This window comes from Macrosteles quadrilineatus, unplaced genomic scaffold (genome assembly GCF_028750875.1).
Source record: "Macrosteles quadrilineatus isolate MER2022 unplaced genomic scaffold, UCM_ALF_1.0 Scaffold_3__2_contigs__length_128488019, whole genome shotgun sequence".
Taxonomy (NCBI): Eukaryota; Metazoa; Arthropoda; class Insecta; order Hemiptera; family Cicadellidae; genus Macrosteles; species Macrosteles quadrilineatus.
Window position 1 is genome coordinate 88,818,730 of NW_026542596.1, and position 24,872 is coordinate 88,843,601.

Genomic DNA, 24,872 nt, shown 5'->3' on the forward strand with positions numbered 1-24,872 from the left:
AGTTTTAGTGATTCTTGTGCACAGATGGACACTTTTACATTCGGGGTAAGCCTGTTATACAAAAATTATAGCAATTTATAGCACCAATCAAAATTTTAATGTTGGTTCCACTCCATACTAAATAACTAATTTTCACACTCCGTTTTGTAATGACATTTATTACTTAATCCTATTGTTTTTTTTTACTATTGACAAATTAAAAATCATTGAATACAGATGCTTATGTATGACTAAACACTATGTTGTTTCAGTTGTTTGTATGGATTTCCTAGTTGGTACAGTAAACAAGTAAGTTAATACTTATTTTAAGCAGCAAGTTTTGTCCTGGAAATTTTGAATTTGGAAAACCTGGAAATGTCCTTGATATTTATTTTAAATTAGTTACAAGAATGAATGTCATAATTCTTGTTACTATTTATTATTTAACCTACTGTACTTCATAAAATAATAAGTAACACTTTCAGTCTGAGTAAATTAAACTAAATAACAACCATATATTAATTATATCCCTCCAGGTATCAAAGGAAGATGTCCATGGTCTGAACATGATAGTGTTCCGCCCAATATCTCGTACAGACGTGTCGGTGTATGTGACCACAGAGAGTGCTGAACATTTACGCAGCCTCAAGGTCAAGATGTTTAGAGACGACACGACGGTTCACACCATCAGACTGTCTTCGCTCAAACCTACAGCTTCGTTTGCGTTAACCTCTACAGCTCTGGTGTTCCCACCAGTACCTGCTGATGGTATGTGACTTTACGTAGAGTTTTCAGTTAAATTAATTGCTACAATTTATCTTTAACCCTTGGACTCCTTTATGACAAATTAGGCTCTCTTACCTTTGTTTATGGTCCAAATTTTGTTGGAGCAACAAAACGTTGCTGCATTGTTTTGTTGAGATTGAAACAGTGCAAAATTGTTTAAGCTTACATGTCAAAAAATAAGAATAATAACATTTAACATGACACAAAACAAACAAAGATAGTGCTATCATACTGAACGGTCTCAGCGGCAGCAGTAGACTGCAGGTAAGGAAGCCTATTGCGCCTTTATTACTATTTCAAAGGGGTTTTGTAACTGTCAGTTTTATCTTAACAGAAATTTATTGAAATAAATATCCTTGTTGATATGAGGTAACAACATTACAAAACAATCCCATTATCCTCCTTTTAGATCGAAGTAAATCTAGTTACAATAATTAGTTATATTGAAATGGTAAACCCTGTCTTAATCTTTACACAGGTCGCACATACTCGATACAACTTGAGTCGACACTTTCACCAAAGACACACAACTACAAGACTCATCCCGTCTACTTCAAGGCCAACTCATCATTCCAGCTGGTGCGGCTCAACTTTGCGACTAGTCCTCGCGCCAGTGACAGCGAACTCTCACACACCTCATACTTCGCTCTGCCTCTCGTGTTGGTAGTCCTGCTGATCATCTATCATCGAGACACTGCCAAAACTCTAGTCACTAAAGTCATGGAGAGCAGACTGACCACTGTGGACAACCAGACAGACGATTCCTCCACAGAAACGCTCATCAGCGACGTCTCCATCAAGCGAAAACTCAAAGCGAGAAAGACATAGGTTAAGTAGGTGTTTGCCAAAGTAGTTATAGGATTGTGGTTGTGTTTGAATACATTTTCTACATGAGTCCATATGTGGTGTTATTTCAACCTGGTTGTTTAGAATTAGCAATTTTTTAATTTTAATGAAGAGGAATGGTTTTTTCCTAGGACACTAGGCGTTAGCTCAGGATCGATTTTCACATTACTTCAATCTAGACCTGGGGGTTGCGGTAGATAAAATACATTGGTGACATATGAAGGGATTGAAGTCTCAGGCTCTACCCCTAAACTAGCTCGCTCCCCTTCATGAAGAGTAATAAACACCCCCTTAAGCTGTGTCACGCTTGGTTACTAAGGTTTTAGAATTTTAAAGTGTTGAATATAATTATAGTTGTTGGACAATCATCATGTTTTCTTACTGAAGTGTATAAGATAGGATTCATTATAAAACTAAAATACTGGGTAAAAAAAACCAATAGGCTTACAACAATGCTCAATTTGTGTAATATTGCCACATTCATTGGAACAATATTTATTTGTGTAACTAATATGCGAGGGAAATGTTTCTCGAGTGCAGCAAAGGCAGTTTGCACTCGTTTTACACATTATATTTTTCCTACAGTTAGTATAAAGCAACTACTCGTATAATAACAACTACTACAGTAAAATTAGTCTTTCAAACACTGTACAGCACGTGTTTAGGTTAGGTTAAATCCCAACATTGAACGAAATGGGAAACGCTGCACCAGCTGATTGTAGTTGTAATATTTTTAAGTATTGCCAACTTATTTTTCAAGCGTACACGTATTAGATGCCTAAAAAAGCATGCTGTTTTGTGTTGTTTGGTCGGAATACTGGTGTGCAGCAAAAAAAATAAAATTAAAAAATAAAATAAAATTCTGCGACAAAAGTAAGTAAATGCAGCAATTAGCAACTTTCTGTGCTATAATCAGTGTAAGGAAGGCCACTTAGTGTCAGGTGGCTGTATGAAAAAAAATATATGGTATTTTTAGGACAGAATTACCACCCACAAAAATCACAATAATTAAAGTAAATTTGTCAAAAATTTATTATCAGAATTCAGAATGTTAAATGGTTGAAATTTTTATTCTCTTTCTTCATATAATGACTGTAGTATTTTGAAAATTAAAAAGTACAATTTGTAGCTATGTTTGTTAAATACAGTAAACAAGTTAAATAAGTTAATTAGCAAACAAACATATCTTATATCTTGACATTTTAACTCATCTTAAAAATTGGGAATAAGGAAAGAACTATTTATTATACTTTTTTAAAGCATTTATTAAAAAAATAAATACTGTACATTAATGTTACTCTGTGAACTATACATTTGTACATAATAACAAAAATTAATACTGTAGTAATAAAAATTAAGATTATAACTATAACCAAACCACATAATGAAAAATTATTTTAACAATATATGGGCTATACGTCTATAGTCGGGACCACGTAAGTTTGCAGTTGGTTTCAGCCAATCGCAAGACAAGCCTAGTGTGATGTTGCCATATCGCCCGTTGACAACACTAATTAAAATATACTAAGCAATATTTTCAAATCAGCTGGTATTATTAGATTTGGCAACACCGCTCAGTTCTCATTGGTTCTTTCAAAATCATATGGTAAATAGGCTCCTCCCTCAACTGCAAACTTGTGTGGTCCCGACTATAAGAAGTATTTTTTGAGCTTGATCTGTAAACACAAATTTCTTATAATAATGTTTTATTAATGACTACGAGTTTAATCCAACACACCAGTAAAATCTTTTGTAAAAATTATATTAAAACAAGCTTGTCAGTTTGTCACACTATTTTTAAGAAAAACTATACTTCATTGCAGACTGGCAAACAAGTCCTTTTTGCTTATATAGATTTTTTACATGATATTTATTTCGGACATCACATTTAATTTTTTTAAAGTGCATTTACTGTAGCCATTAACTTCAGAGATCAGATTCCGATATTTTAACATCTTTCAAACACTTTATACAGTTCTGGTAGGGAAGCGACCTGCATGATGGTTTTATCTTCTGCAAACTTCCTTGGAGGCAGAAAACTTGACTTGAGTGTTGGGTATATAACATGTTCTACAGTCCACGCCCAGTCATCACCCTTAGACTTCTCCTGGAATTTTAAAGATTCTAATATTATGAAAATTTAACTCCTTAAAGTGAAGTTGAAAGCAGTGTTAAACGTAGCAAATTTATTTCTGTTCAAGGCATTTTACCATACACTAAGCAACACAAGGAAAGGAACTAAGGGAGTATGTTTTATCTATGATTATACTAATTGAATAATTTGTTTGTGAACAATTAAAAAAATGTAAAATTTGTTTGTTGACTTTTATAATAAATAAAAATAAATTATATAGTGAAATTATTTACAATTGAATGCAATTACCTAGACCACTTTTATTCCATCGACTAAAGATAATACTGTGACAATAATAAAATAATAATAATTTACTATTTGTTTAGAAATTTAAATTATAGTTAAACATTTTTAGCAAAATACTTTTAGTTGATGGATTTATCGTATAAGGGATAGTTCACTTACATCCAAGGGTGCTTGTGGTAGTTTGCTGTAGAATTTTGCCGTTTGTCTACAGAATGTTTCAAAACAAAGTTGTTCATCATTCCAGTTGACATCACAAGCAAGTTTCAACACATACATTGGCAACTGCCCCAAGTCTGGGATATAGTTCACTGGAAGGATCAACACAAATAATTATACAATATGCATAATAACAGTTTAAAAAGGCAACAAAATAATGGGTTCAGAATATTAATGACACTAGAGGTCATCCGGTGCTCGAAAACTGTACCAAAAATATGTAATGTACAGACTTGTCTATTTTTCACCACAAACTGAAAATAAAAAATATGATTGAAATTTATTCTATTTGTTTTGATTTTCTGTTTATGTTTTTGTTGTTATTTCGTCACCAGATAAAAGGTAATCCATAAGGGCTATATTAATAATTAAAAAAAATTAAATTCCTGTTTTGTGCTTATTTTTTAGCCTATTTCAAATTATCAAGGGTTTCTGCAAATATACATGAAAATATTTTTTTAACAGTATGCGTAGATTTTCCCTGCAATGCACACAAGCTGAGAAAAAAGATACATAGAAAATCCAAAAACTGTAAAGAAATATTGCCGTTCTTCAGTTTTTATTTAAAACATTCTGGGGCATTATCAAACATGTCAGTAGACATATTGATTGAATGTGATTTTCTCTGTCCATTTTTGTCACTAACATGCAATTCAAAAGTGTTGAAGTGCAATGAAGACCTAGAAGATTGTGGATGGATGAGATCAGGTATATGGAGAAGGGAGGAGTGAGACGGCAGATGTTGGAGGAGGCAGAACTATGGTAGATTGGAGAGGCTTAATTGACACCCAAACCTGGGAATAAGCAGAACGGAAGAGGATGTGAATGTACAGGATGTGATTATTGCTGTTAGATAGACCCAGTACCACTAATGTGATGCGTAATCATATCTATTCAAATACACCTCAAACTCCATACTAAGCCAAATAGAAGGGGGAAACAGACGTGAAAAGACTGTGACTTACCCAACAGCATGGGTATAGCGCACAGTGCAGCATTGCTGTTGATGTCCAGTGAGAAGTAGTCCTGTAGCATGTCAGAGCGTGATGACAGCAAAGTGGCGGCCTCCGAGGCCAGCTGAGACTTGTCACCATGACTCGGCTCCCAGCCTGCCTGAGGGCTGTCTAGAGCCAGCTGACACAACTCCTGCAGAGGTAGAGGCTCCTGTGACAGGGTAATGTCTGTGTAGTCTCATCCTACAACATCTCGCACTTACAAAAGCCGTTGTAGTTTACTACATTGATTTTAAAATACCTGTATTACTGTCAGGTGGTTCTGTAACCTCCATTAGACACCTGGTTTCAAACCTAAAAATTCATTTTCAAATCGAACCCAAAGAAACTGAAAATTAACCTTTAGGTTTGAATCTAGTGGTCGTCTTAACACATCGGGTTGGGGAGGGAACTCTTCTAGTGGTAGAGTTCGGGACTTCGGTCCTTAGAAAAGTCATTGAACATATTATTCATGTAACAGTTTTTGGTACATGAAGTACTTTTGGAGGTAATACTGCTCAAATGAAATGTACAGGGAGGAGAATTGAGTAGAATAAAAGCTGGCGAAAGACAATTTTAAAGAAGTTTTAAGACTAATACGAAATATGAAGGATAGAGTTAGGAATGAATAGAACAGATCAGATGGGGGGGTAGTTAAAGTCAGGGAGACCGATTGGAAAACGAAGAAGTTGGATAAGGAAGGTGATGAGAAATTAAAAAGATAGAGGGACCTGGTCGACTCAGGAATAACCGTAAGGATAGGATGTGTACATAATCTGTACTGTTCAAAGTCTTTATTATGGTAAAGATGTTTTTTTTTTTAGTTAAGCCTTTGAATCACTGATCAATACGTGTACTGGTGCAATTACCTGCCGTCAAGTGATATTTATGACCTTGAAAGGCGACAGGTTTTGATCCTGACGAATGAACGAAATGAAGATGAAGACGTTCGCCTCGAAACCGGTCGCCTTTCAAGGTCATAAGTATCCTTTGACAGCAGGTATTTGCACCAGTCCACGTAAAAATGTTTAGTATAACAAGTTATTTAAGACGTTGAGTGCTGACTACATCAATTGATGTAGTCGCGCCACCCCCACTAGTTCAGTATGAGCTCTGCCATTGACGGAGAACGTTATAATCGTTGCTAGCCTGTAGCTTAGAATGTGAGCTTTACTTTGGTGTAGGTTGGTAGAAAAACTTCCCATAAAATCTCGTCTGACAATGCTTTGGTCCTGGTTTCAAGCCACATTACAAAGATACTGATCCCGGCAATACTGCTACCTTTTGGTGTTTCAGTGAACTACGTCTACTCTCGGGGTAACGCAGTACAATCATCGCTGCTCTTTTGTTATTTGTCAGATTGAAATATTTGAATGCCAGTTGCGTTCACTGTTTCGGTGCCGCACCGGGCCTTGCCGCCATTGGTGAGTGCCTGTGTGAATGCATGCCGACTCAACGTGTTAATTAGCTGCACAAGTAACAAAGTTGATCTTTTTCTTGATAACAATGAATGATATAAAGAGTTTTATTTTTAACCACAGTTTAGTCACAAACTTTTTATCACAAACTAGAGTAGACCTAATATTAACTATAAAAGTTACCTTGAATTTAATCACGCCAAAATTAGCAAATTCGTAAAGCATAATTTGGTAAAACATCTCTTCCCTGAAACAAATCTAAAGTTAGATACAAAATGATAAATGATTAATCTTAAGTATAATATACGTCTGTGATTGGGAAAAATTTTGGTAGAACGTAAATATTCAGTCAGTATCACTAAATCGTTGAAAGTAAACTTTTAAAATAAATCAAACGCAAGGGGGGCAAAGCTATAAATAATGAAGAATGAAGAAGCTTTAAAATTACACCTAAATCGTAAACATTTGTTAAGTAGGACAACCAGAAAAGGGATATTATAATGAAACTCCTTACTGTTTAATGTGTATATAGATAATGAAAACAACATTAAAAAATAATTTAGCTTATAGAACAAAACAACTCAACTTATAATGGGACATCAGATGAAATTATGTCTACAGAAAAATGTTCAATATTAAACGTGGCAGTGAAAAATACTTGTTGCACATAATAATACCATAGATAAAACATACTCCCTTAGTAGATTTCCCATCCTTATGGAACAGCTGAAGCCAATTTTATTGTTAGTTCTGTACGGTTTTCTGTAGAGGTCGTGTTTTGTTTACAATTTGTTTCCCGTTATTACAGCCATTTAAAACCTCGTTTAACCAAATAATACGGTCTAATCATAAACAATAACTTGTCCCTTAGTTATATAACCAAACAGTAAAGCTCAAATCAAGAAATTAACCCTAAAATAATAGAAACAAAGTTTCGTCGACACTAGCGCCTTTGTGTCACGTACATGAACTAGACACGAAAAACGTGCTTCAAAATTTACAATGGGATGAGAAGTCTACTTGTGTTGGTTAGTCTATGATAATACTTACGCAAGAGATCTGGTGTTGCTCATGTACAGACTGGTCTCGTGCTGTATCAGCGCTCTCTCACGGTCTACACAGCCCACAAACGTGTGGTTGGACATGATCTCCCTCAGACCCATGTGTACTCCTTCCTCCACCTCCCTCCTCAGACTCAATACACTAGTCAACTGAATGTCTCTCCTGCAATGTTAGATTATATAATTTCCTATTATAGGTACTGGAAAAGGTCTAAAAGAGAGATGAATTTAAAACAATTTTAAGTGCAAGCACTGTATCATATTTAATTCATAGACCTTAAACCTTTCGATGCTAGAATATTTTTTTGTAATTTTCCAAAAAATGTTGGAGTCATTTTCTTATTTTGTCTGAAAAGTGCTAGGATTGCCACAGGGACAAAGTCTAGTGTGCTAGGAAAAAATCGGTAAAAATAAAAATTTTCATCTCAAAAGTACTAAGGAACTATATTACATTGGGTTTCGATCGTATGAGGAATCAAAAGAAAACATCGTTGTTTCAAAACTACAACCGAGTCAACCGATATGCCCATTTAAACTCACACGATCGAAAGTCACGCCGGCACAATTTATCGTCGTTTAGCACTTTTTGGCTGAAACACAAAGAACAATATATCGTTTCATAGCACTTTTTGGGAAAAAACGCACAATGATATTGTTGCATAGCACTGAAAGTGTTAACTGTAGTTTTAACTGTACAGTACAGAACTAACATCTCGCACGGCAGTAACAGTTGTTGAACCTTAGACATTTTGTGTACACAAGTTAATGCTAAATAAAATACATGGACTTCATTTACTACTCTAGTGTGTGTACTTTGTGTGGTGTGTGTAGTTTGGACTACGCAACTTTTATTATGTTTCTTTTAGCTCTTGGACATTAACTTTCTCTGGTAAACTAGTTGAACTCAACTTTTCAAAAAATCCTTATAAGGTGTTCAAGTAGTAGGGGCACAAGGTAGAACATGATGTAACATTAAGAAATTGTACATATGGTGTAGATTACAATTAAAAGATAGTAGTGAAAATAGATGGAAAAACTAGAGTTGTACCATAGAAATTAAATAAATAGATTTTAGAATATAAGGAAGAGACCCTGGAAATAGTCACAATATGTAGCAAAATATGCATAGACTGCTATAAATTTGGCTAAAAGACTATTCAAGTAAAGATATAAAATCTACCTGTTAGCAGAACTGGCAGGGGTGTCAGGGCTCTTGACAGTTTTAGCACTCTGGCTTGGAAAGAATTTGTCTAGTTTCTGAGCAGTACTGTCTGTCCGCACCAGCTTGTTGGCCGAGACAGTTGGAGCTTTGTCATTAGCCTTTATAACTTCAGGCAGATCAGGCAATCTAGCCTACGACAGACAGATTAAAATGTTCAGCCAAGGTTAAATTATATCTTTCAATCATAGCTCACAGTCGAAAACTCTAAAAACATATTCTAAGGGTTAAACAAGAGTTGTTATTTAAAAGAAAAAGAAGGATTTAACTCTGTATTCAATCACCTAGTAGAAGGGTTACTTCTGTTACATATTATTTACTCGTAAACATTTTTGAGTTTTTTTTTCATGTGTAATCTCTAAGAACACTGGTAAAAACTTTTACAGATTTAACAGGTTGCACTATCTTGAAGGTGTTTAGCAAGATTTGAGCCCTGGCCATCTATAGGGTAAGCTTCTGTGTCCCAAGTAGTAGAAAACCATGACCCAAAAACCTTAACAAGCGAAGGCTTGGGCGTATACTTTTAGTTAACAGTAAGTTAGCCTACCATTTCAGTAATCTTTTTTTATAACAAGTATTTATTTACAATATGTTCTTAGACTAGAACATGAAATTAAATTGTATGACAATTTAACATGAGTTAGTTACACTCCAAATAGTGTACTAACATACAAAACAAAACATTAAAAAAATAAACTAAAATTGGAAGGCCGATTGGATGAATTATTATGAACCTTTTTTACCTTCGCTGCTATCAAAAAGGTTACTTCCATGAAATTTGGATTTTTTCGTTTTTTGATTTCTTCCCTAATGAAAGGCAATTTTGTATCCTGATAAATAACATGATTTGAGACATACCAAGGTGCTTGTAAAGTTTTTCTTAGTGTTTTGGATTGAAATCTTTGAATTACTGGTACTTCTATCGTGTTTAAAATTTAAGTGGTTCCTCAGAGCTAGAAAGTAGGCAAATAGGTCAAATAGGTTTCAATGTTTCAATAAAATTTGGTATAAAAGCAATTTCTTTCCGATTCCAACAGATAATTTTGAATTTCGATCGAAAAGCCAATCTAGTTTAAAATTGTAAAATACATACTTATAGGAAAGAACAAATATATTTAACAGCAGCACACTGTTGGTGGGTTAATTAAACTGGGTTATTGATCCATTCTAAAACAATACAAACTTTAATACGCTAATTGAGCACAAATTCCACTTTAGTGTGACAAAGTCAAAGGTGGAATCCAAATGGTAACCTTGAATATAATTCTACATCATCTTATCAAACAAATGTTCGTTTATAATTACTTCTCGGTTAATTATTGTTTACTTTGTTCAATACCTGAGTAAAGAATGTCCGAGATGTGTTAGCACCCAAGAGCATTTTCTCCACTTCTTTTTTGATTCTTTCAATAACTGCTTCCTCATGCAGAAAATTAACTTCATGCTTTGTTGGATGAACATTCACGTCTAAGTTTCGAGGATTCATAAATAAACTTAAGTAAATGAAAGGGTGTGAGCCTTTGGGTAAGTAAAGTCCGTAAACCGAATCTAACGATTTGCGGATTGCTAGAAACAATAATACAATCTCAGACAATAACTCAACAAAAATTATTCAACTAACATTTTATATAAACAATCTCTGTTTCAAAAGAAAATAACTCAAATGGGAAATTTATTTAATTTATTGAATGGGATGGACGTGGAACTGAATTTGTTGGTTCCAATGCCAAAACCAGGTACTGTATCATGCCATTGTGTTGGTTGTGAATTGTGATATTTAATTTAACAAATTGGGTAAATTATTAAAATTTATTTTTATACTGCAGAAATACACTTTTAAATTTCTCATTTCTTACAAACTTCTTTGTTTATATTTGAATTTTACGGGTAGATAACGTAAAATTAACTCAACATTAACCTTTACCTTTTCTAAAATGTCAAATATTTAAGTGGGCCATCAGGTGCATTGGGTTCTTCAAAGGCTTTAGAATTGCAAATTTAATAAAAATGGTAGCTTGTAACAAACCCACTGTTCTTAACAAACCCACCACTTCTTGAGTTGAAAGCATTCCAATAAATCAACCAACTAAACATTTAATTACCTGATGAGTCTACAAGTCTGTTGTTGATAAAGAGTAGAAATATTGGTTTCTTTGTTGAGAAATTAACATTGGAAATGTATCCATTGACTTTCAGTTGGAGACCTTCGTCTTCTGTATTGATCTCTAGAAGCTCTCTAAAACAGAACAACAGGCAAATAATAACAACCATGAAAGATAGACTAGAGAAACATCTTGCGGGACTATAAACTAACAGATTGCTGTAGCAGTGGCAGTAAACAATCCAATCCTGATCAAATCCTGGGCTCAAATCCTAATTGGGAGTGATTAGCGGAACTATAATAATAATCACTAATTTTGACTTCTGGTTAGGTGCAATAAGTAGGTTAAGTGGATCTGATTTGATATAATGTAAGGAAAGAATCACTTATAGACAGAGGGAGTATAGCAAGATCTTATTCATGCACCACATCCAATTAATTTCTAAGGAAGTATTTTCAAGACCAAAACAGCTGCTTGATGCCTGACTTTTTATTGGGAGTAAGAATAACAACCTTCCACACCAGCAATGGATGTTGCTTTGTAATTTTCCTACTGAGGTAAAAGGATTACTAATGGCAATTGAAATGGGGAAAATATAGGCAGCCTGTGATTTAGGTGTGTTTAGAGGAGTTTCAGACTAATCCTGGCAGACATTTAACATTTAGGAACCATTTAAAACAAATTAAGGTTTGTATGAATTTCTAATGTTAGACTACTTGAATGACAAAATTACCTTGTGATATTGTTTCCATAGATGATCCGAATGTTGTCCTTGTGGGTAGAGTCTGGTTCCGTTCTTAAGTCAACCAACCCTTCTCCCTGCTTTTTAAGGGTGAATCCCACTTTTGGATTGTGCACTGCATAACGGCTTACCTAAGGGAGAAAATTGTTGAAATATGTTCATATGGAAGTACATTTAATATCAGTGCCTTGTTTAAGGGCCTAATTATAAAGAGTAAGTGTCCAGAATACTAGCTGGTGGGTAAAAAAGCAGGCTTGTTTGAGGGTAAGAGATACAACTCTCTATTAATGTATCCCTCCGACATCATCAAGTTTAATCTCTCTTACCGCTTGTCCCAATCAACTTTAAGTCTAAAGAACATGTCGGCCTTAGTCACTAACAAGACAATAAGATCGCGCCACTCATCCTACACTCATCTCTATTCATACTTTTCTTAAAATACCTACATTCACATGGTTGCCATTTCAGAATAAGGTAAAACTTAGGTATTAATGATAAATACTCTATATAAAACTCTATATTAATCCAAATGAATTTTGCGCTAATGAGTAGTTTAAGGTATGCTATAACTAGCATTTATTGGTCAAATAAATTATCAGTGACTTACCACATCCAAAACTCTAGCATGCTCTTCAGAAGGGCTTTTTAAAGCTTTCCGTCGAGTTGAAACGTTGAAAAACAAGTCTTCTACTGTTATTTGAGTGCCTTGGTTTCCAGCACAGGCTTTCACAGCTCCTTTTAGCTTTCCATCTTCATATGAAGCTCTGAAAAAATCAAATACAACTAGATACTCTACATATCCTCTCTCTCATATCTCTCTCTTCATATGATGCTCTACATATCCTTATTTGGTCCTTACTGTATTTTAAACCATAGGTCATATGGATTAAAGAACATTTTTGTACTCTAAATATCCTAAATATATTATTATGGGCTAATAATAATTTAATACTTCAATTAGTTCTCATAACTTTTGATAACATTATTGATTTTAAGTTTAGGGTTCTCAGTTTCAATAACAAATTATCTTATAAAGGCTTACCTTATGGTTGCCAGGTTCTTGGATAATTAGGGGAACTCAATGTACATATTGTCACTTGTGTGGTAGGTATCATAAGGAGCAATGTTTTTATTATACTATACCCTACACTAGTTACTATCATTGCTATGGAAAAATCAATCATGAAAGTGGCCAATGATGTGAGCCAAAACTGAGTGCGAAAGTGTGAGTGCGTGATGTCTTATTGTCAAGACCGTTGAATCTTTCTCTCGGGCTCTTATGCTTGTGTTGTCTTTTATCCCCTTCCCTTGTTTCCGTCTTAAAAACCATGGAAGGCCTAAATAAATAGTATAGGCATAGTGGTAGTGTTAATTAGCATTTTAACAACAACTTTGATCTTGATGATTCCACAAAAGTGACAATATGTACAGCGGGCTCCATCATTCTTCAAGAAGGAACCGTGCAATCATAAAATAACTTAAAAGTTTTAAAATAGGCCTAATACGGTTTTTTACAAAAAGTTTTTTGTTAAATTTTTTTTTGACTGATTTTGAGCCTAGTATGCTAAAGAAAGTTTGAACAATATTTTACCCAAATTTATGAAAAACAATAAAAAGATTATGGTCCAACGTTCAACATTTATTTGTATAAGAGTAACTTATGTTTCCTAATAGGAGTAGGTAGGTACCCTAAAAAAATATATATTTAAGTATTTTGCAAGCTATCATACTTGTAAGCACAAGGCTGATCTTCAGTCTTTGTGATGATGGTAAGATGAGCAACATGACTGACACTGGCCAATGCTTCTCCTCGGAAACCAAATGTTGCGATGGAGTTAAGGTCTTCAAACTGGACCAGTTTACTGGTGGTGAAACGTTCACAAACAATCTCCATGTCTTCCTTTCTGATCCCGCATCCATTGTCTTGAATCTGAGGGAGGGAACGATAATAAAATTTACTTTTGTGTAAATTGAGAGAGTAGGCCTAGGGTATGTGATGCAATCAGGCTAGGGCCTATATCAAAATGCTGATCCATAGTCAGGTTATACGGTGGCACATGCATGGTTAAATACATGTAGAAATAATTACTATATTAAGTTCAAACGTACCTGCAGTAATTTCAGCCCACCCCCTTTGAGAGTAATTTGAATATTGGTTGATTTTGCATCCAAGCTGAAAGATGACAACACAAACTTTAAAATAAACAACAGCAAGTTCACTGCCAGAAAAATACTTATACTTAAGTTTACTTATTAAGCTTAAGTTACTCCTGTTTATCACATCAATAAACTAGGATTAACTTGGTTAGCTAAAGCTAACTTAGTTTGTTGGATTTGATTCACTCATTTAACTTAAGTAATTAGCCTAAAATTTAAATTCAGAGAGATACAGGTAGCCTACGGTATTTTAACTTACTGTGGTAATATACAGAGGCCACTTATTTTGGGACCGCGTCTCGTTGTCCCGCCGTCTAGTTGTACCTACGTCTACTTGTACCTCGAGGCCTAGGGACAACTAGTCGTAGTACAACTAGACATAGGTAAAAGTAGACGGTGGCACACCCGACTAGATGTACCTGCAGATTTTTAGGAGGTACAACTAGACGTATGTACAAGTAGACGTGTACAACTTGACGTGTATCCCACCGACAAGTAGTATCACCTAGCTTGTACGGATGCGACCAGTTGTCCCTACGACTAGTGGTCCCTACGACTAGTGGTCCCTACGTCTAGTTGTACCTACGTCTAGTTGTACCTACGGCTAGTTGTACCTACGCGTATTTTGCGTCCTTATAGTCTAGTTGTATCTATCCTGCTTGAGTACTTTTTAATAATACCCTTAATTAAATCAGAAACTGCTGTGTTCCGAGTCAATTGAGTATAATTGGCAAATATTTTTCACCGCACTACGATGTTTTAGTAGTTTTACAGACGTTAATTGGAGGCTGAAAGCTACACATTGCTGTCCAGGGTCGAAATGGCAACTATAGTTGTAACTAAAAATTTTCCAGCCCTAGTACCGAAAATCGCTTATTTAATTAAAACATTTATATATATTATAAATATACAAGCAGTAGGCCTGTATCCTTAATGAATTGCAATAGACCGCTGCCTAGCAATTATTTATTTATTTATTTATTTATTTCCCAACGGATTGCACCTTTTTACAAAATATGTGTAACAATTTAGATGGCATTTGCAATATTACTAACTAGAAAAGTAATAACAATGGTAATAACAAAGTGATAATAAATAGTGATAGCAAGTAATAACAAATAGTGATAACAATAGTAATAACAAATAGTGATAACAATAGTAATAACAAAGTAATAACAAATATTAATAACAGAAGAATAAACTAAAAAGAGTATCAACAAAGAACATGAACAGCAAGTTTCAGCGATGAGAGGACAAATATGCAGATGTGCTGGAGTGTGGTAGCTCAAGTGATCAGGGAGACCTTCTTTTTGAACCGGAGGGGCTTCTCACCGAAGAAATCCAGTTGAGCAGCCGCCGTGCTACCAGCCTTGAGTAGACGGCTAATTCCGCTGTTGTAAGAGTAGTAGGCTGGGAGAAAGCGTCTGCTGAATATAGTCCTGGAGCGGGTGCCTCTGGGCGTGGTAATGTCGATACCACTCAGGATGTTGGGGCAATCGACAAACCCGTTAACCAGCTTGTAGAGCATGAATATGTCGGCATGATGACGTCGGAGTGACAAAGGCAGAAGATCGAAGGACTTCTCCACATCGTCAACCGGGGTAGTGCGGTAGGTAAAACCAAGTCTCGGTCCAAGCATCCGTATGAAGCGGGTTTGTATGCTCTCCAGTTGGCTGACGTGGTTCTTCTGGAAGGGAGACCAGATGATTGACCCATACTCCAGCAGCGGGCGTACCAGGGACTTGTAGAGCGTGATCAAGGTGAAGGGCGAGTTGAAATTCCTTGTTGATCTGAATATGAAACCAAGCAGGGAGCTAGCTTTGGTTGTAATGTGGGCAATGTGCTCGTGAGGGTTGAGCGAAGGGGTCATTGTCACTCCGAGATCTCGTACCCTTTCCACTCTCTTCAGTGTAGAACCATTGAGGACGTAGTCATATTGGACTGGGGCTGCACCACGTTTGTAGGAGATGACGACACATTTCAAGACGTTGAGCTCCATGAAGTTTTCCTTGCACCAGGTGTCGATGTTAGTGAGAGAAAGTTGGAGGCGCTCAAAGTCAGAAGCCAATGACACCGAGCCAAATACCTTAATATCATCGGCAAACATGAGAAACTTGGTGAGGATGACGTTGCCAATGTCATTCATGAACAGGTTAAACAGCAAGGGACCGAGGTGGGACCCTTGCGGGACTCCAGATAGGACACTGAATGGCGTAGAAAGGCACCCGTCGTACTTGACTACAAGGGTTCTGTTGGTCAAGTAGCTGTTTAACCACTCAAGCAGGGCCCCCCCCACACCATATCCGGCGAGCTTTGCCACAAGGATGTTGTGATTGACCTTGTCAAAGGCTTTGGAGAGATCAAGGTAAACACAGTCAACTTGGAGAGCATCGCCAAAAGCGGCCATGACGTATTCTTGAAACTCCATCAGGTTTGTCACTGTTGAGCGTGAGCGCAGGAAGCCATGTTGAGAGGAGGAGATACATTTACGGAGATGAAAATAGAGGTAGTCCAAAACAATGCTCTCGTACACCTTGGCAACAGCAGAGAGAATGACAATGGGCCGATAGTTTCTGACATTTGAACGATCACCAGATTTGAAGATGGGGACGACAAAGCCACGCTTAAGGGCCGATGGGAAGTTTCCAAGTGAGAGCAGGGATGTAAACCAGATAGCCAGATGAGGAGCCAAAATAGGGGCACAGTATTTAAGAACGCACGGAGGAATAGCATCAGGACCGGCTCCCTTATTTGGGTCAAGCGAGGCAAGTTTGAGTTGAACGTTTGAGGCTGTGATGACACATTTAGTGATGGAGAAGTTCCAGCCAAAGTCGAAGACAGGCGAGGGAATTTGGTTCTCCGTGAAGACGGATGAAAAGTAGTTTGAGAATAGTTCGCACTTTCCGGCAGCACACTCAGCTTCTCTACCATCAAATGATAGTTTAGCAGCAGGGGATGGACTGCTCTTGAGTCTGTTGACGTGAGACCAAAAAGATTTTATGTTATGAGGAATGTCGTCTTCAATTCTTTTTAAGTAGTCTCGATGACACTTGGTGGCTAAAGACTTGCACTGGCTTCTCAAATTGCGAAAACTTTCACGATGACGAAGATTTCCTGAGGTTTTAAGAAGTCGATGGGTGGCCTTCTTCCTTAAGACAAGTCGTTTTAGCTCCTCGGTAAACCAGGCAGGAAAGCTTGAGGATTGAAGCTGTTTTGTGGGTGTATGTTGAGATATGATTGAGCCAAGGTGGTCGCAGAAGTCAGAGAAGGCAGATTCGACATCAGGTAGAGAAGAAGGTGAAGGATAGTTAACGTTCTGCAGATCACGAAATACAGCGTCCAAGTTGCATTTTCTGAAGTCAGGTACGATCCTGACGTCCCTCGAGGCTGAGCGTTTCTGCAGCAGGATTGAGCAGGAGAGCGCAGGGTGATGAATGTCTTCGGCAACAAGAAGGTCGTCAGCGCGGATGACTGCAGTTGTAGGAGTAGATGAAAAAATGAGGTCCAGGTAGACACCTCTGCGATTTCGGATTTTGTTGATTTGGGAGAGGTTGTGAGTATAAGCTAAGTTGCGTAGGTAGTTTGAAGAGGAATCGCCTTCGCAGGAATCAAGCTCACCCCAGTCCGCTTCAGGTTTGTTAAAATCACCGAAGAGAAGCACATCATCCACGAAGTTAGAAGATGAGAGGATATCCTCCACCACGTCACAGAAGTCGGCATAGACGATGGCAGGCTGGCTGGGGGGGATATAGACAGAGCCCAACAAGATGCGACGGGTTCCAGAAGTACAGGTAACAAAAACGCATTCCGAGGAGCAGGCATGCAAGGGGACAAGTTGACATGCTAGGTGATCACGTACTGCTATGAGAGTACCACCACCACTGATCTTATTGCTCGTGGCCAAAGATCTGTCACATCTGAAAACGTTAAAACCAGTAAGGCCAAGTTCTGAAGAGTTCATGTCAGGTAAGAGATTCGTTTCAACCAGGGTGATAATATCGTAGGAGGAAGTTGTAGCACTGATTGAGAGTTCAGAAATTTTGCTTCTTAAGCCATTCACATTTTGAAAATAACAACTGAGGTGATGCGGTGCGCCGTTGGGAATTATTCGTTTTTTGAATTTTTAACAATCTGGGGGATGTTGTTTAGGAACCTTATGGTGAGATCCTTTTCGCCACGGGTGGTGCGTTCCTTTAATTCGGCATTGAGGTTTTGAAGGTGGGCGGCTTCACGGGGAGTTCTGTCTCTGGATAGCTTGACGGAAGAAAATCGTGGATTCAAAATGGTCCCAGAGCTGGCAAAATTCTTCATTGCAGTGATCACATCGGAATTGCTGCCAAGCACAACTTTAAGAGGCCGAGGTTTGTCAGGTTTTTTACCACCAACACGGAAAGTTTTGATCCCATTGTTAGAGAAATTAGGAATGAGGGTTGAGAAGAAGGAAGTGGCCAATTCCAGATCATGTTTTTTCCTGGCATCAACATCACCCACAGATGATTCTTCCAGATTGTAGATCATTAAGTTTTTAGCGCGGCGGGTGCGCTCGTTTAGCTCAGCTATGGTAGTTTCCAGATCTGTGGAGGGGGTTGCATTTTTGTCTTTTGATTCAAGCAGGGATACCCTGACCTCGATTTGATCCACTCTAGGTTCTAGTGCTTATGTATGACTATTTTTGCTGATTCCTTTAAATATTTTTTCACATAACCTTAAAGTATTTGCATTGATTAGTGTGCATTTCTTATAGTTTACAATGGATTTCCCAGTGAACAATGAACAATGAAGTGTACAATGAAGTTGAGGTCCAGTGGTTGAAAACTCGACCAACAATATGCAATGTACAGACTTCTCTATTTAACGCACACTGAAAATAATACATGTGATTGGAATTTTTTCCATTTCAAACAAACTAGAGAAGCTAGTTAAACTATAGGCTATAAACTAAATTTGATACTGAGTTAGGTACCGTAATGTATGTGTACACTGGCTATGTAGTCTGCAACTAAACCAAGATTAGTTTTACTAAGGACTAATAAGCGCGCGCAAAAAAGTCATACCTGGGTTATTTTTTCAATGGTATTTCAATAGTGAGCTTAATCATTACGTTTGCGTAGAAGGTAATTAAGATGTGTTTTTGAGAAAAGTTAGTAGTTATACTCCGTTCAAACAGCCGTGGCACCTGACGGATTTAGGAGAACCCATAGAAACCCTTGGGGCCTCCTAATCCCTCAGGTGCCACGGCTGTTTGAACGGAGTATAAGTGTGAAATAACTTAAACTTATTTGTCAAAGTATATGAATCAACAACCAAACTACGCCAGTTTACGTAATATCCATAAGAATAACATACACGTTTTTAATTTGAACTTGTTGTAATATTCTCCGTGACTAATACCATACAAAAACACTTCATTATACTCAATTACTTGTTTTTGTAAACTCTGAATTTATTTATTGAAGATAATTGGGTAATTATTCCGTACAGGTGCCTCCAAACGAATTTTTAATTTTGATATCTTACTTTATAGTTTTTACCTCCTGAATCCAAATATACCATTAATTTTCACCGCTGATGAATATTTCTCAAGATATCGCCGTAAAAACATACTTAACATTACAATAAACAAGGTAGGATGGATGACATTTACAAGTGGAATGTACTATGGGTTAAGTAAACCAACCAGCTGATTGTTTTCAATCATAGTCAAGCAAATGGAAGTGACAACTTTAATTAGCTAACTCTGATTCTGCAATATGAAAATCACCTGATTAAGTTACACTTTTCACTTTCTAAGACCAATGACCAATAAGTTAATAATGTATTATTGTTACCAGTATTTTATCCTTATTAATGATTTATTGATTTATATTTCGCCGTTTAGAAATTACATACTAAAATGGTGCTATTCTAACATAACCTAACCCAACCAAACCTCTAGAATGTGTAAGCAAACTCCTTTTGATGTCAGAAAAAACACTTCAAATTACTATTTCAAAAATGCAAGCATTTTTGAAATAGTAATTTGAAGTGTTTTTCTCAGGATTTTAATTTTACAAAAACAGTCTGCAGGTGACATAAACTAACAACTCGATACATTATAACCTAAACTTTACCTTCCTAATCTAACCTAACTTCAAAACACTTAATGCAGTCACCAATTCACATATAGCACGACCTACCACCCTGACATGCCTAAATAAGAACTACGAGTAATTAGTCCATTATTCCATCTATATCTCCATAATGTGACGAAATTCCTATTGTAGTAAACATTAAGTTATTGACTATAGAATCACTTGATATGTTTCTACAAAGTTAAAGCACGGCCGCCTGCGGCCGTGGTTAAAGGCGGCCGTGTCTACAACGATGTTATTATCTTCAGTCAACCATGTTACTCTCTTCACTTAACTTAATCTGAACTTGTGATGGCGACGGCGTAGCAGACAGAATAGCACTTAGCTAGCACTACGCAACACGTATGAGTAGGTACGAATGGTACGAATGAGTATTTTGTTTTGTATTTTATTTGTAGTGAAGTAAAATGTCGTCAATAGGCAAATTGCCGGTGACAGAATCAGCTGTAAGTAGGCTTAAGGCTTAGTTAACCTACAGTTCATTCCACTTGTAAATGTCATCCATCCTATCTTGTTTATAGTAATGTTAGGTATGTTTTTACGGCGATATCTTGAGAAATATTCATCAGCGGTGAAAATTAATGGTATATTTGGATTCAGGAGGTAAAAAACTATAAAGTAAGATATCAAAATTAAAAAATCGTTTGGAGGCACCTGTACGGAATAAATACCGATAATTGTTTTAAGTTGTTGTTAAAGCTAGTTAATGTTAGTTTTATAGAGAAAGGTAGAGTTTAAATGTGGAAAAAACAATGATAGCAGATCTTGACAAGAAATAAGGAAAACCAAAGTGTAATATGGATAAGGACTGACCAAGGGACACAGTACATTGTTATCAAGAACAGGGTTTTCTCAATGAGCTGCAAACAAGCCTAATTTTCCTGGCTTTTGTAGCAAGTTGTTTATAAAAAAATTTTATAAGATTGTAAGATTTTTAAAGAAATTAAATAAATCCCTTAAACTGGTGACAAGTTGAAGGGGAGATACAACTAGCCGTAGGTACAACGAGATGTAGGTACAAGTAGGTGTAGGTACAATTAGTCGTGGGTACAAGTAGTCGTAGGTACAAGTAGTCGTAGGTACAAGTAGTCGTAGGTACAAGTAGTCGTAGGTACATATAGACGCAGACGTATGAGGTACAAGTAGACGGTGGCGTACTCGACTAGTTGTACCTGCAGATTTTTAAGAGGTACAACTAACTTAGACGTAGAGACAACTAAGTTTAGACATAGGTACAACTAGATCATCCGCACCATCGTCAAGTTGTACCTACAGCTTTGGACGAGGTACAACTAGAGACGCCTGTCACCAAAATGCAGCAGGTCCAACTAGACGCCGGTGCAAGTAGACATAGACCCCTTATTTTACAGCGCGCTGCGGCGGTTAAGTTAGGTTGTGTAGTCATAAATATGTTTGTAGGACTTTCCTCGTTCCGTCATGAATCGAACGTTACCAGATACTTAAGTCATACTTTTAATTTATGATAACCCAACCTAACACAACCGCCGCAGCGTGCTGTATAAGGGTGGCCTCCGTATAACACCAAAGTACCGAGATGCAATACCAATAACAAGGCTAGTACCTACTTGGAATTTGAAAAATGTAAGATCGACAACCTTAGCTTTGGTATAAGAGGTTTCCCTATATCCTCAAAAATGTGATGTGTTTTGACCAATTTCCTATAAATGTGATTATGATTCCTAAACTTAAAATGCCACTAAGTAAGATACTTAAAATGATAGGTTCAAACCACAGATAAGTTTACTGAGAAAGTCATAACACAGCTACTGATTTTAGGCTATTAGTTCTTACCATAACTTAACTTTGTATTCCAGTGTTTCCATCCGCAAGAAAAAAATATCCCTCGGCCAACGTCAAAAAATCCCTAGTTATCCCTAGTCCGTGTTTTAATAATCCCTCCAATTATCCCTTTTCATCAAATCTAGATAACTTATTATTTTTGCCGCAATACCAATGAATATCATGTACAGCCACCTATGTACATTATTTATTACATTTTATTAATATTATAATAAAATATGGTAACTGGTGATATTATTCTTCAATATCCCATATTATTTATAAAGTAATATACTATATAAAAAACATTTTTACACCATTAAAAAACCACGGCCATCTTTAACTCCAGGCAGGCTGCGGCCTGGTAGAATTGGCAACGTTGCAAGTAACTTACCGTAGTATCATTGACTATAAATCCTTAAGGATTTATAGTCAATGGTAGTATTGTTTAGTGCCAGACGTCCCATAAGTTAACATGGAAAAAAACATAATATAGAATCAAAAACCAAAACAATATAAATTGAAAATCTATTTCTGTAAATTCAATGTGGAGTCAAAATTTTCATAGCTCAGTAACCAAGCTTTCGTATTCTTAAAAAATACATAAAGTCTAGTATCATTAGCTTAGCGTTCTCCGAACAAACAGTATACTTGCAACGTTGCCACATAGAAGGCCGCGGCCTCCGGCTTTGAATTAAAGGTAGCCGTGATTAAAAACTGTCTATGTGGTACAAAACAAGATTATTTGACTAAAATTAAAACAAATAGTTATTTTTAAAATTTTATAAACTAATAATTTTCATTTATAAGTATTTACAATTGTTTCAAAAATATTACTCAAGTGTCCAAATGTTCAAACTTAATAATGATAATAGTCTTTTTCAAACATGGCCACCACCGTGCCACCATGCCTTGGTGAAAAGCTTACACCGAGTTACTTACTAACCAAAAAACATAACAGAAATCACCGGCAAACAAAATCAAAACGAAAACAAATATTCGACATTGACACAGGGCACAGGGCTACTAAGAAAGAAATACAGTACAGTAATCTAGATCCGCCATTCCATTCCACCGACCGACTCCAGTCCTTCGCTTGTTTCGTGCAGAGTTAGATGTTACTCTTCCCCTTGTTTAACGTTGTTAAAATATAGCCATAATGTATTATTTTATCAATATTTCAATTTTATAATGTCAAAGGCCTGAAATCCCTAGAAAATCTAAAAAATCCTTCAATTTCTCTGATTATCCCTAGTTATCCCTCAATCCCTTTTCAATCCCTCGAAGGCCCTAAATATCCCTAGAAAGGGATTTTTATCCCTCAAATGGAAACACTGTTGTATTCAGCAAGGAAAACTAAACAATAGGCTAAGCACAAAACTGTGATGGGCACTCGTTTGATTTTTTTCACGTATTGAATAATGTGACATGACAAGGCAAAAATGGAGTAGGGTTAGGTTGTAGTTAGTTTGAACCAAATGATACAATTATACAAACCTGTTTTCAAGTAATTCTTTAACTGCGTTGGCAGGTCTTTGTATTACTTCTCCAGCTGCAATTCTATTGACAACCGTTTCATCCAATTTCTTGATTACAGGCCTTGAAGACATTTTTGTGCAACAGCTATCAGTGGTACATAAAAGTAATACAATGAAGCATAGGAAATATAAAGGTCTTTATGTTATTAAAATAATGTTTCCCTGAGAAAATGTGTTTGAGTTAAAATAGTTGAGTATTTATTTCTCAAACTAGGCCTAGGTCATCTTCATGAAGAACTGGTTTAATGGTTTAATAACTTAATGGTTTTAACAAATTGTAAAATTTATTTAGGCTTAAGTCTAAATAAGGTAAACAGACAGAAAACTGTAAAAAAGAATAATCAAGGTCTGGAATAAAATTATAATGTAAAATAACCAAAGCAAACTGTATTTACGATTACGATCCCGTCTGAGTTGTCTCGCTCGGTTTGTTATTGTTATTATTTAAAAAAAGATGTTTACGAATTCCCGCCGGATTGGTCAGCAGGGTTGCCACGGTTGCCATTTCACGAACTATCCAGTCTTTTAACTGTAAAACCATTGATTAATAGTATTGGGGAGTGACCATGACGCAACTGGCGTTGAAATTAAATAAATATTATACCATCCCAGAGGTTTTAAGCTTTAAGTGTGAATTCAGGTCCCAAAAAATCCATAATAACATGTCTGTGTTATTGACAAATTGTTTCTCTTCTCTAAGAAACAATTTTGTAATATTCCTAAAAATTACCCGGCCTCAAAATTTTCCCTATATGAAATTGTAGGTCAAATGATTTTGAAGCTTTACGGTGAAGGACAGGACGACGGCATATTCGTTGATGGGTTTCCATTCAATGTTATGTTGTGGACGCGTCTGCGAACGCCATCAAGTTTATTTTTATTAATTCACAATTTTACAAGAAATACAATCATGTTTGTAGACACAAGAGCAGAGTGAAGGAATAGTGTTAATTCATTTCTGACAACAATTTATTATTTCTGAGCAATATTTCTCAGTTCAGATACCCACTTTCTTTCTTTTAGCGAATTTCCCTATAGGGAAGTAGCTATTACCGTAGGTGGCACAGTAAGACCTAGACCCGGGACCGATTTACTTTTTCATTTTGATGTCCCCAGAGGCCAAAAACACCATTCGTTCAAATTTTTATATATGTATATATATATATATATATATATATATATATATATATATATATAGACTTATATATATATATATACGTCCGTGAACGCGATAACTTGAGTAATTTTTGTCCGATTTTGATGAAATTTGGTTTAAAGGTGTAAAGCGGGATAAACTTGAATGAGTTCGCGAATCAGCACGATCGGACCATGGGAACGGGGCTTTACGGGGGGTTTTATGGGGTAAAAATTGGTTTTTCTCACTTTTGACCCTCAAAACACAAAATTTCCCAATTTCTCTTTAGACCTTTTTAAAGAGCTTAAAAAAACAAATAATTTAGTATATAAAAGTATTTTTGTTCGATTGTTAATAACGGAGAAAATAA

The 24,872-nt window shown here is 36.3% G+C and overlaps 2 protein-coding genes across 2 annotated transcripts in view; one reads left to right on the plus strand and one right to left on the minus strand.

Moving 5' to 3' along the window:
• LOC128990097 (BOS complex subunit NOMO2-like) overlaps positions 1 to 1,662 on the plus strand; it is a 42,564-nt gene extending 40,902 nt beyond the window's left edge. The window contains exons 19-20 of the mRNA XM_054412337.1: positions 516 to 747; positions 1,244 to 1,662. Of these exons, the coding sequence (XP_054268312.1) occupies positions 516 to 747; positions 1,244 to 1,593 (582 nt within the window). The 3' untranslated portion in view covers positions 1,594 to 1,662. The remainder of the gene's footprint in view (positions 1 to 515; positions 748 to 1,243) is intronic.
• A 1,556-nt stretch (positions 1,663 to 3,218) lies between these two features.
• Positions 3,219 to 23,587, minus strand: LOC128990236 (DNA mismatch repair protein Mlh1). Its single transcript, XM_054412537.1, has 13 exons — positions 23,327 to 23,587; positions 13,851 to 13,914; positions 13,472 to 13,671; positions 12,349 to 12,505; positions 11,733 to 11,872; positions 11,000 to 11,133; positions 10,237 to 10,463; positions 8,859 to 9,031; positions 7,668 to 7,841; positions 6,801 to 6,864; positions 5,173 to 5,371; positions 4,151 to 4,299; positions 3,219 to 3,718 (listed from the first exon to the last, which is right to left on the minus strand). Exons 1-13 carry the CDS (start codon positions 23,437 to 23,439, stop codon positions 3,560 to 3,562), a joined length of 1,953 nt encoding a protein of 650 aa, XP_054268512.1. The 5' UTR covers positions 23,440 to 23,587; the 3' UTR covers positions 3,219 to 3,559.
• Between the last annotated feature and the right edge of the window lie 1,285 nt (positions 23,588 to 24,872).

Excerpts from the sequence above, each read along its gene's own strand:
- LOC128990236 (XM_054412537.1), bottom strand. The coding sequence starts at position 23,439 with ATGTCTTCAAGGCCTGTAATCAAGAAATTGGATGAAACGGTTGTCAAT. Across the intron at positions 12,506-13,471 it reads GATCAGCCTTGTGCTTACAA|AGCTTCATATGAAGATGGAA; the intron begins GTATGATAGCTT and ends TGATTTTTTCAG. Across the intron at positions 11,134-11,732 it reads TATGGAAACAATATCACAAG|AGAGCTTCTAGAGATCAATA; the intron begins GTAATTTTGTCA and ends GTTCTGTTTTAG.